General features: G+C 39.8%; 1 protein-coding gene across 8 annotated transcripts in view; it reads right to left on the bottom strand.

Annotated features, from left to right (window-relative positions):
• Positions 1–372: 372 nt before the first annotated feature.
• LOC112565711 overlaps positions 373–13,249 on the bottom strand; it is a 29,049-nt gene continuing 16,172 nt past the window's right edge. For 7 of the 8 annotated variants that reach the window (XM_025241367.1, XM_025241369.1, XM_025241370.1 and 4 more), the window contains 12 exons: positions 12,199–12,873; positions 11,375–11,519; positions 11,177–11,252; positions 10,803–11,012; positions 10,441–10,528; positions 10,177–10,269; positions 8,005–8,202; positions 6,381–6,477; positions 4,378–6,090; positions 3,986–4,205; positions 3,063–3,134; positions 373–2,439 (listed from right to left, as the gene is read on the bottom strand). In XM_025241367.1, coding sequence (XP_025097152.1) covers positions 2,311–2,439; positions 3,063–3,134; positions 3,986–4,205; positions 4,378–6,090; positions 6,381–6,477; positions 8,005–8,202; positions 10,177–10,269; positions 10,441–10,528; positions 10,803–11,012; positions 11,177–11,252; positions 11,375–11,519; positions 12,199–12,873 — 3,716 coding nt within the window. In that variant the 3' untranslated portion in view covers positions 373–2,310. The remainder of the gene's footprint in view (positions 2,440–3,062; positions 3,135–3,985; positions 4,206–4,377; positions 6,091–6,380; positions 6,478–8,004; positions 8,203–10,176; positions 10,270–10,440; positions 10,529–10,802; positions 11,013–11,176; positions 11,253–11,374; positions 11,520–12,198; positions 12,874–13,249) is intronic. The other variant, XM_025241368.1, reaches the window with a different exon arrangement.

The raw sequence follows: 13,249 nt of genomic DNA, 5'->3' as shown, positions 1-13,249 counted from the left end.
TTCTATCGCTGTTAAAGCAATATGCCAAGACCAGGTGCTTCTTATTTTTGTCAAGACAAAGGCAAATTTTACATGACAACCAAATATTTGACAATACTAATCACAGTGATCCCTCAAATATTAATATTGCTGTGACAAGATTGGATGATGTGTTGTAGGAACCTCTCTTTTGCTGTTCTGGTCCTTGCAGCTGATTAACACCAAAGCTCTCTTGCCGAATGAAAGAAAAAGCAAAAGTATAACATAAAACACCCAACTTATTGTGATGCACAAATAGAAGCAACACTCCAAATTCATCTGTGTGCAAATCTGCTCTAATACTAACAATTTTTAAATATTACAAAATAAAATTACCAGCTGCAACAATAAGAAAACCAGTGGAAAAATTTTATTTCATGGTTGTTTTGTTTCACAGAAATAAACCTGAGATCACAAGTATTACATGAACACATCTTTAACTGGAATCCACCATGAAAGGACTGAAAATCGAAACAGTTTTTAAAGAAACTGAAAAATGACAAGAAAAGAACATATTGAAATTAGTAAAAGAACAAATGTTATTTAAAATTATACTTTTTTTCAAAAAGAACCATCACCCAGTACATTCATAAATATCACCAGCATTTCAGCTTGTCATTAAACATGAATTATACATCCTGAAGGCAGTTAAGAATTTGACTTGTGTGTTAAGGAATGGCATAAAGAGAACTACACATACATTTTCAGTGGCGTAGGAAGATAATCAGCTTTGTAGGGGCAAACTCCATGCTGACAGTGAATGACTCATATTCTTGGCTCCTCGTTATTTTTTATTTGATCAGGCGGCTGCCCCCTTGTTCCTACACCACTATATACAGGAATTTTGTTTTTGCAAGATAAACATAAGATCAATTAGCAAGGAAATGGAACTCAGAAAACATTTGAAACTTTAGATTTTAAAACTTTTCTGTCTCCGCTCACTGCTCTTGATATTGCATTATATTTTCTCCCCTCAATGCGGTCTTGATGTTTGTTTTCTCCCCTTAATGCAGTCTCGATGTTGACTATTAGCTCTCCCTTCAATGATGTCTTTGTGTTTATTAGCTCCCCTCAATGCTCACCAAAAACCTTATGTTGCGTTAAATTGTCTGATATGAATACAGACTTATGCATGTACAGTCACTTACATGAGTTCTTTTTCAAGGGGATTTTGAACACATAAATGTAAAAATAATCACTGGATAAATGGCTTTCAGTGTTGTAACATGTTAATTTTTGCAGTTTTTTCCTGCTAAATAATACAAAGTGGTAATAATAAAACTATTAAATAACATTTTGTGATAGATTTTACTTAAGTGTTGATAGCAGCTGAGCAGATACCTTCTGCCTATGAATCAAACCTTTTTCTTTTTTTTCGGATCATAAATAAATAGTCAAACTCACTGAATTTTCCACTACAGTTATATGTTGAACTTAAAATAATTATTTTAGCATCTATGATCCTGATATTTGCTGTAAAAGCCTAATTATACTAATAGGCCTTCAGCATCTACATGTCATCATTAAGCATCTTAAAAAAAAATTTCAGCACATTTAAACGAATGAGCTAATCAGCAGACAAAGTAAAGAGAAAACCATTCCTTAAAAACGAGAAGCTGACATTGGACCTAGAATTTATGGCACATGGACTTCTTCATTATTTTACTCCAAGCTTAATGATTTTAAAGTACCACTAATCACATGGTCCCATGTTTCAAGCAGAAGTAGATACACATGAGAGACGTGGAGCACTCAAATATTCCAGTTTTGTGCTCTCTGTATTCCCAGCATACCCAGAAATACAAGACCTCTCACATCTGTACTAGATGTGTAGACATTATTGCTCAGTTTAAGATCTTCAATCTGCAATCTTTACACTCACCACAGAAACTGTTGATTTTCATCATTATTAACACTGGTAGTGTTGACATCATCACCACTGTCTTATTGTCAGGATGCAACAAATGATACAATGCAATACAGTCATTCTTACATGCTATGCTCAGCATTTTTACCAGCTGCAAATAGCAAGTGTTGTTTGATGTATACTAATTCTGTACAGACCCTAAAATTTTACAGGCAAAAGTCATGCTAGTCTTAAGGCAGGAGGTTGAGACATTCATAAACTCTGAATTTTACAACTCTGTATTCACAGAACCATTTAGTGCTGTCTGTATTCAGAGTGCCATGTACTTTTGAAGTCCAAGTAAGCAAAGATGATTGACAATTCTGATTAGAAAGATTTTGCACCGCAAAGCTGAATGTCACTTGGTGCTGTGTGCGCACAGGGGTTTAAGAAGATGATTTCCCAGTTGTTTCCCCTTGTCTTTTCAACTGAGCAGCAGAAAGGACAGGCTGACGATTACGATTGGGACTTGGAGAACGAGAACGTATACTACATCGTGGATTGCCCAGCGATTCCTGCAACACAATATCTTGTCATAGTGAGTTGTACTGCAAGAAAAGGATTTTTCACAAGTTTCTCAATAAATGTTACAGCTTTTGCAATGAATTATTACATGACTGTCCACCAAAGAATATGCATGATTTGAAACTCACACATGTGCATACTATACCCTTATGATCAGGAAACCATCTTTAGTTACAGTTCTTCATTTTTCACTCTTGACTTATTTTTCATTTGTTTAAGAATGTTCCCATCAATTAACTTCATAAGAAGAATTAATAAAGTAGGGGCACAGTTAGGACAAATGACATAAGAAAAACAGAAGAAAACTTAAATTGGGTTTTTTGCAACACCCAAGGCAAGAAATGTTTGGAATGGTGCAGCCAGGCATAACTATCAAGTGAAGCTGACAATCATCTTACCTAAACAATTCTGTGTAACAGAACTTCTATAAAATAAACTACAGAGAGCTGGAATGAGAACAAACATTTCAGCAGCATGTTTGCATGACAACTACATGAAAATATTCAAGCTAAACTAAATTCAACATTTGTAATGATAAGGAGATTTGTGAATATTCTAAATTTGTTTCTGTTATAAAAATTATTCTATGAGCAACTAAGCAGGCAGAACCCACCTGTGGACTGGGCACCCTACCAGTAGATCCACCATCATCCATTTGGCTAGAAGTCATGGGAGCTGTTATCTCCTAAACAGACAAAGATGACATGTCCTACTGTCTTGCTTCTTCATCAGTTGTAACTACACCTACAGAGGATTTAATATTTCCTACTCTCCATCATTACTGAACTAAGACACAATCTGCGGATATTCCCGCCAGCTCAAAAGCAAAACTGCAAGTAAACAGGCTTACCCAGAGGCTGCAGTATGCAATTATCTACACCCCACCTCAGTATATAAATGAATGAAGTTATGTGTCCCATGGAGTTTTCATGTTTCCGAAGCCAAGTGACAAAAATGTGACACTGAAACTCCTTTATATAAAAGCTTTAACTTTACTTCACAGTGATGCATAATATATTCCATGCTTAGCACATTATGCATCATTGTAATGTTATGGCTTGGTTCTTTCTCGTACCTACTACTTTTGTACAATGATTAACAATAGTAACAAACATGCAATTTATATAACACATAATCACACTAAGAGCATCAACTCAGTATTTAAGCCAAGTAGGAAACATGAACAGGATATGAAGGACAGAAAGAGAAACAACTATGCAAACAGGTAATAAAAGACAAACAAAGAAGACACAGAGAGGAATCCTAGGACAAACAGCAAGAATGGAGAGTGTCATAAATCTGCAGAGGAAAAGGAGCAGGTGGACTAGTCAACTGACTATAATCACAAGGGAACACTAGCATCAATAGTCCAGGAACACTAGCATCAATCACGAACAACTTTTTTTTTATTCATAAAATACAATGTAGATAAAAGAAATATTTTCTGATGATAAAGTTCATCAATTCTGCTTCCAGAGCGCTGTAACTGCTTCTTGGAAAGAAAGTAATCAGCAGGGGCTAAAGTGTACTACTGACCTCAGCACACTGACTGTTGTCTGCAGATCGAGAGGCACTGGCCTCGGTGCACTGGCTGGCAAGATTGCTGTCTGCTGGTCGAGATGGAAGTGCATGAAATGAGGCATTACGCCGAACATTTGTATTTTGTTTGCGACCCTCCATGATGATGGGGCTGTGCACTGGCAGACTGTTCATGGTGTCAGAGCAAGACACCTGGCGCTGTTGGTCCGAGGGACTCCTGCAAATTAAATCACCTTGGAAAATGAGTCCTTCTCTTACAGCTCTGTCTCATCGTCAAAAGCGAATGACAGCGAAGGCAGAAAATCTATATTCAACTAGCAGAAACTCAATCATAAGATTAGACAAACATAAAACCTAAATAAGCTACAACAGTTTGCCTTGACCTTTACCTTCTATGAGTGCGATGGTAAGTATGGAGAACTTTGCCATCATCAGAGTGACTGCCTGATGAACTGTCGCTAATGGGAGCACGAGGAGGGAGACTACTGCCAGCATCTGATGACATGTCATTGTCAGACTCACTAATGTGGCGAGTGCGGCCAGTGCCCTTGTGTTTTTCGTCTTCCTCATTAGAGCGTCTACGCAAACGAGTGCCTGTTTCCCTTCGGCTGGCCTCTTGGCTGTGGGTTATAACTTGCAGTTTAGCCAGCAGGGATGCAATGCCTGCTTCCTTTCTCCCACTTTTGGCTGTGGTCAAATCAGCTTCTGATCCAAACGAGTGCGTGCGTTGATGGGTGGAGACCCGACTTGAACCATCCTCCTGGCTACTGTCATGGAGTGAGTCAGAAGTGGGTGAGCGTTTGCTGTTGTGAGCTGCAGCTTTATTGTCCATCTCCTCATGTTCATGCTCAGGCATGCTTGTAAGCGATGATGATTTTTTAAAGGCACTAAGTCTCTGCTCCAAAAGTTCTGCTGTAGGTATGCGCCTGCGATCTGGGACTGAAACCTCTACATCTCGCTGATCTACTCCTGCACCTTCAGACACCATTGGACTGGTAGGGCGGCTACGTCGGCGCCCATCTAAAACAGGTGTGCTGCATCGCTCCCTGTCCTTGTTGCCAACAGACGATCCTTCTGTTCTACTGACTGAAGTTGGTGTCATGTCTTCTTTGTGAACTTCTTCTACCAGATGAGCCGTGACTGACTCTAGACTAGGTGTCTGATGGCTGGCATGCACACTGTTACCTTCTTCAGTAGATTTCAAGTCCATCTGACATTTGTCAGGACTTGTTTTGTCCTTTGGGGATTCAGGATGAACACCTGTCATATCATGTATAGGTGACGTGGGCTCTCTGCTACCCTTATAGTGATGACCTTTAATGCTACAACTTTCTGGGGTAGCTCTTCCTTCTGTAGTGCTGGCTTGTATATCTGTCAATGGAAGTCCAAGCTTGTGGAGGAAAGACTTCATTCTGTCGACAGTGAAAGTCTCAGTCAGTGAGCTTTGGGTGCCAGTGGTCATAGGTGGTACAGGAAGATCTCGTTTGTGATCACTGCCTTGTGTCCCTCTCTCACTTGACCTTCGCTCCAAGTGCCCTGAACTCCCTGTATGAGCTTTCCACTTCCCCTCACCTCCCACAGGACTGGAAGGATGATGTCGTGGAGAACTTGACTGGCTAGCTGCAGAACTTGACTGGCTAGCTGCAGAACTAGTTCTGGCTATCTCTCTTGTGTGTGGGCCGGATGATGCCTGTGAACTTATCACTTGAACACCTGAGGCTTTTGGCAAGCAAGACAGCTCCCCTTGCTCTTTGCTGTTTGTTCGCCTGTGTTTGTGTACCTTGGGCTGGGTAAGAATGTCACAAGTCTTTTGATTTTCTGTGGGGTTAGCTGCAAGTTCCTCCTCTACTAAGGTTTTCTCCAAGCTGGACTTTGGAAGTTTCTTCTCTGAGCGAGGAGAGCGCACTTTACGATGTTTTCGGCTGTCTCGCTTACGTAGCCTTCGCTTGTCTTGTCCTTCTACAGAATCTTCATCTTTATCACTGTCTGATGGCATGTCACTGTCACTGCTCACAGCAATAGGCTGTCCACGCGCCAGCCTTGCCATCACAATGTTGCTTGCAAAAGACTCTTCTTCGTTAGACACACCCTTTACATAGAATCTGTGAACAAGAATTGGTGACCAAACTTATGAATCAAAGAGATTAAGTAAGGCAACATATGAAAGTCCAATTATATTTAAACAATAGTAAACTGTTCAAATGAAATAGTATTCTTACAAGATAAACCATGCATTTCTACAAGTTCTTTAAGTGTTAAACTCCAATTCAAAATATGCTTTCAAAATAGAGAAGTGATTAAAGACAACAGACTTAAAACACTTTGAGACCAAAAATGTGTCTTTATTCCAGCAGATGCTGGTTCTAGGTGACTAAGAACTCAATAAACTTACTTATACGTTTCACTGGTGTTCAAGCCTGTTACCAGTGCACAAGTTTTCCTCCCACTCATCTCCCCTTTAAGCCGGTCATTGATGTAGATTTTGTAACCTAGGAATAAAAGCACAAAATTGTACACATCAGAACTGAACTTTGTCAGACCTATCTTTCCTACTCATTTTCTGCTGCCAGGTCATATCAATCAGGGTAACTAAATACAATCTGTGAATTATTCAGTGATTATTGAAGACTGTGTTTCATTATAAAGTTACCAACAACAAAAATTGTTTTTCTTCTTTTTCTTTTTCTGTTTGACAGCTGTGCAATGAGTCTCTTGACAATCGATGACGAAAACCACTGGTGTGGTGGTCATTTTCTGTCCCCCTGAGTTAAGTGCAAAGGTCCACCTCTTTTGGCCACAGATACTAGTACTCTGCTTTGTGAACAAGCCAGTCCTGTGGGATATAGTCTGGTGTTTGTTCTGCATGGCTGACAGCTTCTGACACCAAGCTTCTTTGAGTCCTACTAGCTAAGACAAAAAAGTATGGACAGAGGTTTTCCTACTACCAAGCCCCATCAACTTGGAACACATTACCCATAAGCCTTTGCCACTCTGAGTCTCTTACCACCTTTAAGTCCAAACTTAAGACATCTTTTTTGAAGGGCAACTTCACTGTGAACTTGTCCTGATCATGAGTGTTTATCATTTCTGTAAAGGGCTCTGAGCAAATTATTGAAAAAGTGCTAAATAAATCCTCATTATTATTATTACACACAGATTCCAAATCTGTAAAGAAGATAAAAGTGCTGCTACTGCCTTCATGTAGGTGACTTCATTTGTAGGTGATTTGTCAGTGTAGATAGTGGTCCACAAATTTCATGGGTACAGGGATCTTGTGGGGGGTCTCCAGAGGATGACCTTCCTTATAACAAGACACCAGGCACAATGATCTTCCCATTGTAACAAAATACCAGAATCAGTGCGATTGATCTTGTAACTAGACACCTGCTAGTTTCTTGAGCAGTGCCAGTTTTTGGAAGCCTTTTCTCTTCATTTCTTCAATCTGAGGCTTAAACATTACTCTTCTAGTCTGACTGCTGGAAAGCTGGAGTGTCTGCCTGTGGTAGTGCCTGGACTAGAGCTTCAGGCTGACAGCCTTGTTTGCAGGAGACAGGAAGCTGAGGGGATATCTTGGTGGTGCCAATCATGATCTCCCAATTCTCTGTCCACTCAGTAATGTCCTTGACTTCCAACAGTTTGTAAGTTGATGTGGAGGCATATTTATTTATTTGGAAAACACAAAGCAATATATTCAGACACAAAAGGATACATTGATCATTGATGGCACTTTGTAATGTTCATGCACACATGCTCATGCCCTGTTATTCCGTCTCTGCCCCACCACCAGCATAAGTGTACCACTCCACAGCATGACACCACTGACATTGCATTCTCACCAATAATGCTGCGACAATAATCCACCATGATCAAAGGAGAGCATGAGCAGAACATTGGTACAGCACACAGTGCATCCAGGACAAGTGCACAACCGTGACAGCTCTAAAGGTCTTGAACAGCAACTGAAATGCGTACTACATCATTTACTGTTCTGTTAACTTCAACACTGTTTTCCATACCTGTGATAGGTGATTTGAGATATACAGAAGACTGCTGTAATACTTGTGAAGGTAGCCAGTGTAACACCACAGAGTGCTCTCCCTGATGTCGTAGGCTGAGATTGCGGGGACGGGTGGGTGCTCCATCATGAGGAACTTGGCGAAAGTACAGTTCTTCTTCCTCTGAAGGGTAAGGTGAGAGAGAGTGGGGAATACTGCCTGAAAGACATGAAAGTGTGACTGCCACATTGCCAACATTATCATTTGGATGCATGACAATAAAGCAGGCCAGTAAGATGCAGCAACAAAGAAAGATATATTTCATATTCACTTTGTCACTCTTCAAAATTTGAACCATACTGAATAGCACATCTTAAGAAAAATTTTAAAGAAAATAGAGTATTCAAATTTTCTTCAGCTGCAGGACTGTCATTTTTTGCCTTATACCACCTGATGCATTTGGTATTTTGACACTTTTCACACTTGCCAGCATACTCCTTTATATAATAACAATGTGAACTTAAAACACACAGCATCATGACAAAGATAGATCGCACTCTCTGTGCAGACCAATAATGATAAATGAAAGATAACAGCCAGTTGTCAAGAATCTTGTGGACAAAAAACTTGCTAAAGGCCTCAGGCAGTAAAGAGGTGCAATGACTGTGGGCAGTTGCGGCCTGTTCATGTGACCCAACAGGTGGTTGCAGGTCCTAAACAGAGCTAAGACTAACATGATATTGCAAAAGGAAGGGTGTGAAAAAGGACTAGCATTATGGGAAAGGTTGTTAGGAGTAATCTTTACGGAAGAGGTGCGTTTTCAGTGCACGTTAAAAGGATTTAATAGTGGGTAGGTAGTGGATATGGAAAGGGAGAGAGTTCCACTGTTTTGCTGCACAATAACTAAAAATCCTGTGGTCATATGTTGTTTTGGTGACAGGAAGAGTAAGGAGACAATCATCAGATGAGAAACGGAGTTGTCTAGCTGGGATGTAAGGAAGAGCAATAATCAGGGCAGGTGCCAGCAAAGAATTAAGTTAAAACACAGCACGGACAGTTTGTACTGGATGCGAAATCGGACTGGAAGACAGCATAGAAAACGCAGGAGAGGGTGGCGTGATCCCGTTTCCTAGCTCTAAGCACCAGAGTTCTGTACTGTTGACACACTGTTGACATGAGTAATAGTCACTAGAATTAGACTGTAAAAATTCATAGTTTTACTCCTTTTTTCAAAGGAGTCTGGCACCTAGTCCCTGCACGAATAAAACAAATCTGTCTCTGTTTGTTTACAATGACTGCATGATGTGTGCAAACACATGGGAGATGGTAGCTGCTACCAACACTTCTGATGGCGGTAGCAACAACAGGATCAAGTGCAACTGATGGCACTGACAGAAGCTGATCTCGTATGTAAGAGATGTGGCACAAAGGCAGTAGAAATGTGAACTCTGTGAGGCCTATGGCAAGGAAGGTCGTCACAACACAGCGCAATCATAGGGTCAGACAGAGGGAACATAAGTCACTGTTCTGAAGTGGCTGATATACACACGACTAAACATTCTGAAATGCAGAGAAGGTACACCAAATGTACAGTAAGACAAAAACAATTAAGACAAGAGAATTGATGAGGATGTAAAGTGAGGCTCAGTTTCAGAGAAAAGAAAACAGAACAAGTAACAGATCTAAAATCTATGTAACAGTGAAGAATGGCAGCCCTTAAAGTAAAATTGGCAACAAACAGAAAATAGGGCAATAATAAACAGTAAATCAAAAACAAAAGAAAGCTTAAGAGAAACAAGAATGCAACATGCAATTAAAAAACTATATATAATGCAAATAAGATGCTGAACAAGAAAGCATAAAAAAAATAAATCGCTGGAGAACAAAGTTGTCAGAAGCAGTCTTATTTCCAAAAAACTCTGCTTACTTACATTTCTTGACACTGGTTAACAGCAAAGGATAGAATCCGAATACTTTTTTGTTTATCTTGTCCCAAAAAAAAGACTTGTCTTGGTAGTACAGAGGAAATACTTCCTCCCATTTCACATTACACAGTGACAGGTAAAGATATGCAGGAACCACTAACAGACATGGGTACCACAGCGCAGGCAAGGATGGACAAAAGGAAAAGAATACAAGCAGGTAAAGATGAGAACACGGTCAAGTCCTGGGAGCACATGGTAAGACACTTACTCCAGTGACAAGAAGATCCATGTGTATCTATAGAGGCTGGCTGACTATGGTCATCCAATATGTACTCCATTACATGCACAGTATGGACAAGCTCTGTAAAACAAATGTAGTTTAAGTTACAACAGTTTCTTTATCACAGAGGGCAATTTTGGGGAAAGTCAGGAGAGTTGTTACAAAATGTAAGTTTTTAAAATGACACCATGGTTTGAGGTATTTTACTGTATTTTGGATTTTCTTTTATTCTAAATAGGTACTCATCTTTACCTGTGTCAGCTGTACAGTGGGAGCTATGATCAAGACCCTCATGTCTGGTTAAGCTCATAGACTGCAAAACTTCCTGCAACTGTGAAACCTGCAGCCAAATCATTTTTTGTGTCAGTCTAGCACCAAAACATAGCAGCCATTGGATTCATAAATAAGTACTGCACTGTCTTTATGTAACACGTCAGCAAGAAAATAAGTGTGAACTGTGTCTTTATGTAAACAGAATTTTCAATACTACATTTCTCACAAATCCACATCAAAGCTCTGATAGCAGTAATCTGCTAATCTGCACAACACACTATGCTAAGTTTTAAAGTGTACAGACTGCAGAGTCCACTTAAAAATGCTGGTCCAGCACTTGCCTGGCTCTGAAGAGTGGCACATTTGCGTTCTAGTTCAGCAGTACGTTGCAAGTCAATGAAGTAAAGCCCTGTACCACAGCCAGGTCCAACAGAAACCATACCAGACTGCTGCATACCTGTGACTTCAAAACTGTCTAAGGTAGATGGCTGGCCTAACTTGTTTGTACAGCCATTTTGGGGATTCTGCATTTGTGACTTGAGCTGCTGAACCTGAACACAAGGATTTTACAAACATACACACTGATAATGCAAACATTTCATCTTCAAATGAATAAAAGTAAGTCATAAGAGTTACCAGAGACACAATATAAAAAAAACAACGCACTAAATTATCTGCTTGGTACATGTGCTTTATTTAATAAGACACAACTGACCTCATTATACAATCGTCGAATTGCTTCCATCTGAAGAGTCCGAAGTCGTTTCTCTTCATGGTAGAGTTTCTTGAGTCTGTAAGCATATTTGCCACCAGTTGAACAATCATCAATTCAGTGATTTAATTTTCAACACATTAAGACAATAACAACAAATGAAAAGCATAAAATTCACCAAAGAAAGTAAGTGTCCCTGACCTGTCTAGCTCAGCCCTTAAGAGAACTATGTGGTCTTCTGCTCTCCTAGCACGAATCTCCTTTCTCACTGAAATGACATGCATGTTGTACTCCCGAGCTCTGTAGCCACGCCACATGGCCTGAATGACAGTGGCAGCCCTGTGGCCTACAATACAAAAAAACAAACAATAAACAAGTGTTTGTCTGCATTTTTGTCACCAGAACAACAACATATGGACACAGGATTTTTAATTATGGTGCAGCAAAACAATAGAACTCTCTTTCCATATCCACCACCCACCCACTACAGAATCCTTTAAACGTGCACTGAAAATGCATCTCTTCCGTAAACATTACACCTAATAATCTTCCCACCATGTTAGTCCTTTTTCCCATCCTTCCCTGCTCATCTTCCTTTTGCAGTATCATGTTACTCTCAGTTCTTCTTAGTTGGTTCCTCTTTGTGTTTTTTTTAATTTGATTTTATTCTTCATTAGTACAGTTGTTTATTCTTTTATAGTTCATATGTTATTTTCTGTCCCTTGTATGCTGTCCATGTTTTGTTCTTGTTCTTAGACGTTTAAAGCATGCTCCTTAGGAATGTAAGTATGAGCTTTACAAATTTTGCATTTACGATTGTTATTATTATTATTCAAAAAATGAAAAAGTAATAACAAGAGGTCCTAACATTTTGTGCATAATCTGTGGTGTGAATAGCAAATTCACATAAAGTACCCGCCAGAATGGTCTAAAATATCAGTGCTTTGCATTGTGATGTGGGAATGTAATTCGCATGTGATACACACAGTATTAGCCTCTCTCTAAGCCACTAGCTTAGGACTCACCTTCTTGTCCCCAGATTCTGGTTTGGTTTGGTGCAATAGCGTGTCGATCTTGACGTTGGCCCGAACGATCAGCATTCTGCTGACACTTCACCAGTTTACTCAGCTCTGCTTGTCGATTTGAGTCCAGTCTTTTCACTCTCATTCTGCTAGATTTTGCAGCTGATTGTCCAGAATGGGAAAGAGGGATAGGTGAGGCATTTTCTCGCATTTTTTGTTCTTTTGATAATCTTCTGTGGTCTGCCACTTCACGGATAAGGTTGACACAAGGTGCTGATTCAAACTCAGGGTCAGGAATGACCCTGGAAAACGAGCCTAAATTCATGTCATAGTCCTCACTGGATGCTGTAGCAAGAGTTTGATGCTGTGTATGGTGATGAGGCTTCACTAATGAGCAGTGTGGAAGGTAGACAGAAAATGTAGGATGAAACTTGTCCTTATTGCCCTCTGTCTTTAGTGGAGACACTTGATGTTGTTCTTGTTGGGTAAGTTTGTTGTCAGTCTGCGTGCTGTCCTCAATAAAACTGGTATGTGTAGGTAATGTCTGAGAAGCGGTACTACCATGAACACAGGGCTGGCAAGGGTCAGACACAGCACCTGCTTTTGCTGGGGTGCCTGTGGTTAGGGGCACATAAACGGATTCAGAATCCAAAAGACTGCTGATGCTTTGGCCATCATCTGTAAAGTAGATTAACTTTTATATACATTATCTTTACAATGGAAAGTCAGAGCCAACAAACTCTTTCAATAATATGTTCAAATCAATAATATAGGGTATCGCATGACAATATGATATCCACCTAACTTTAAAGTAAACATTCTTTCTTTTCTTTAGATTATTATGCATGCATGTGCATGTGTTTTAGTAAGAAAGTGAGTGTATGCACATGTGTGTGCAAATCAATGCATTCTAAGGCGTGTGAATGCAAGTGACACTGAAAACACCGAAAAGAAAAATCCAGATTTGGTACCATATACTAAAGGTTGCAGCATAAGCTTGTAGAACAAGTTACAAAATTGCTTGGGGTCACATAGTTCTTTCATTTAATATTTA

Source organism: Pomacea canaliculata, linkage group LG6 (assembly GCF_003073045.1).
Source record: "Pomacea canaliculata isolate SZHN2017 linkage group LG6, ASM307304v1, whole genome shotgun sequence".
In the NCBI taxonomy this organism is placed as follows: Eukaryota; Metazoa; Mollusca; class Gastropoda; order Architaenioglossa; family Ampullariidae; genus Pomacea; species Pomacea canaliculata.
This window is presented reverse-complemented; position numbering and strand designations above follow the sequence as displayed.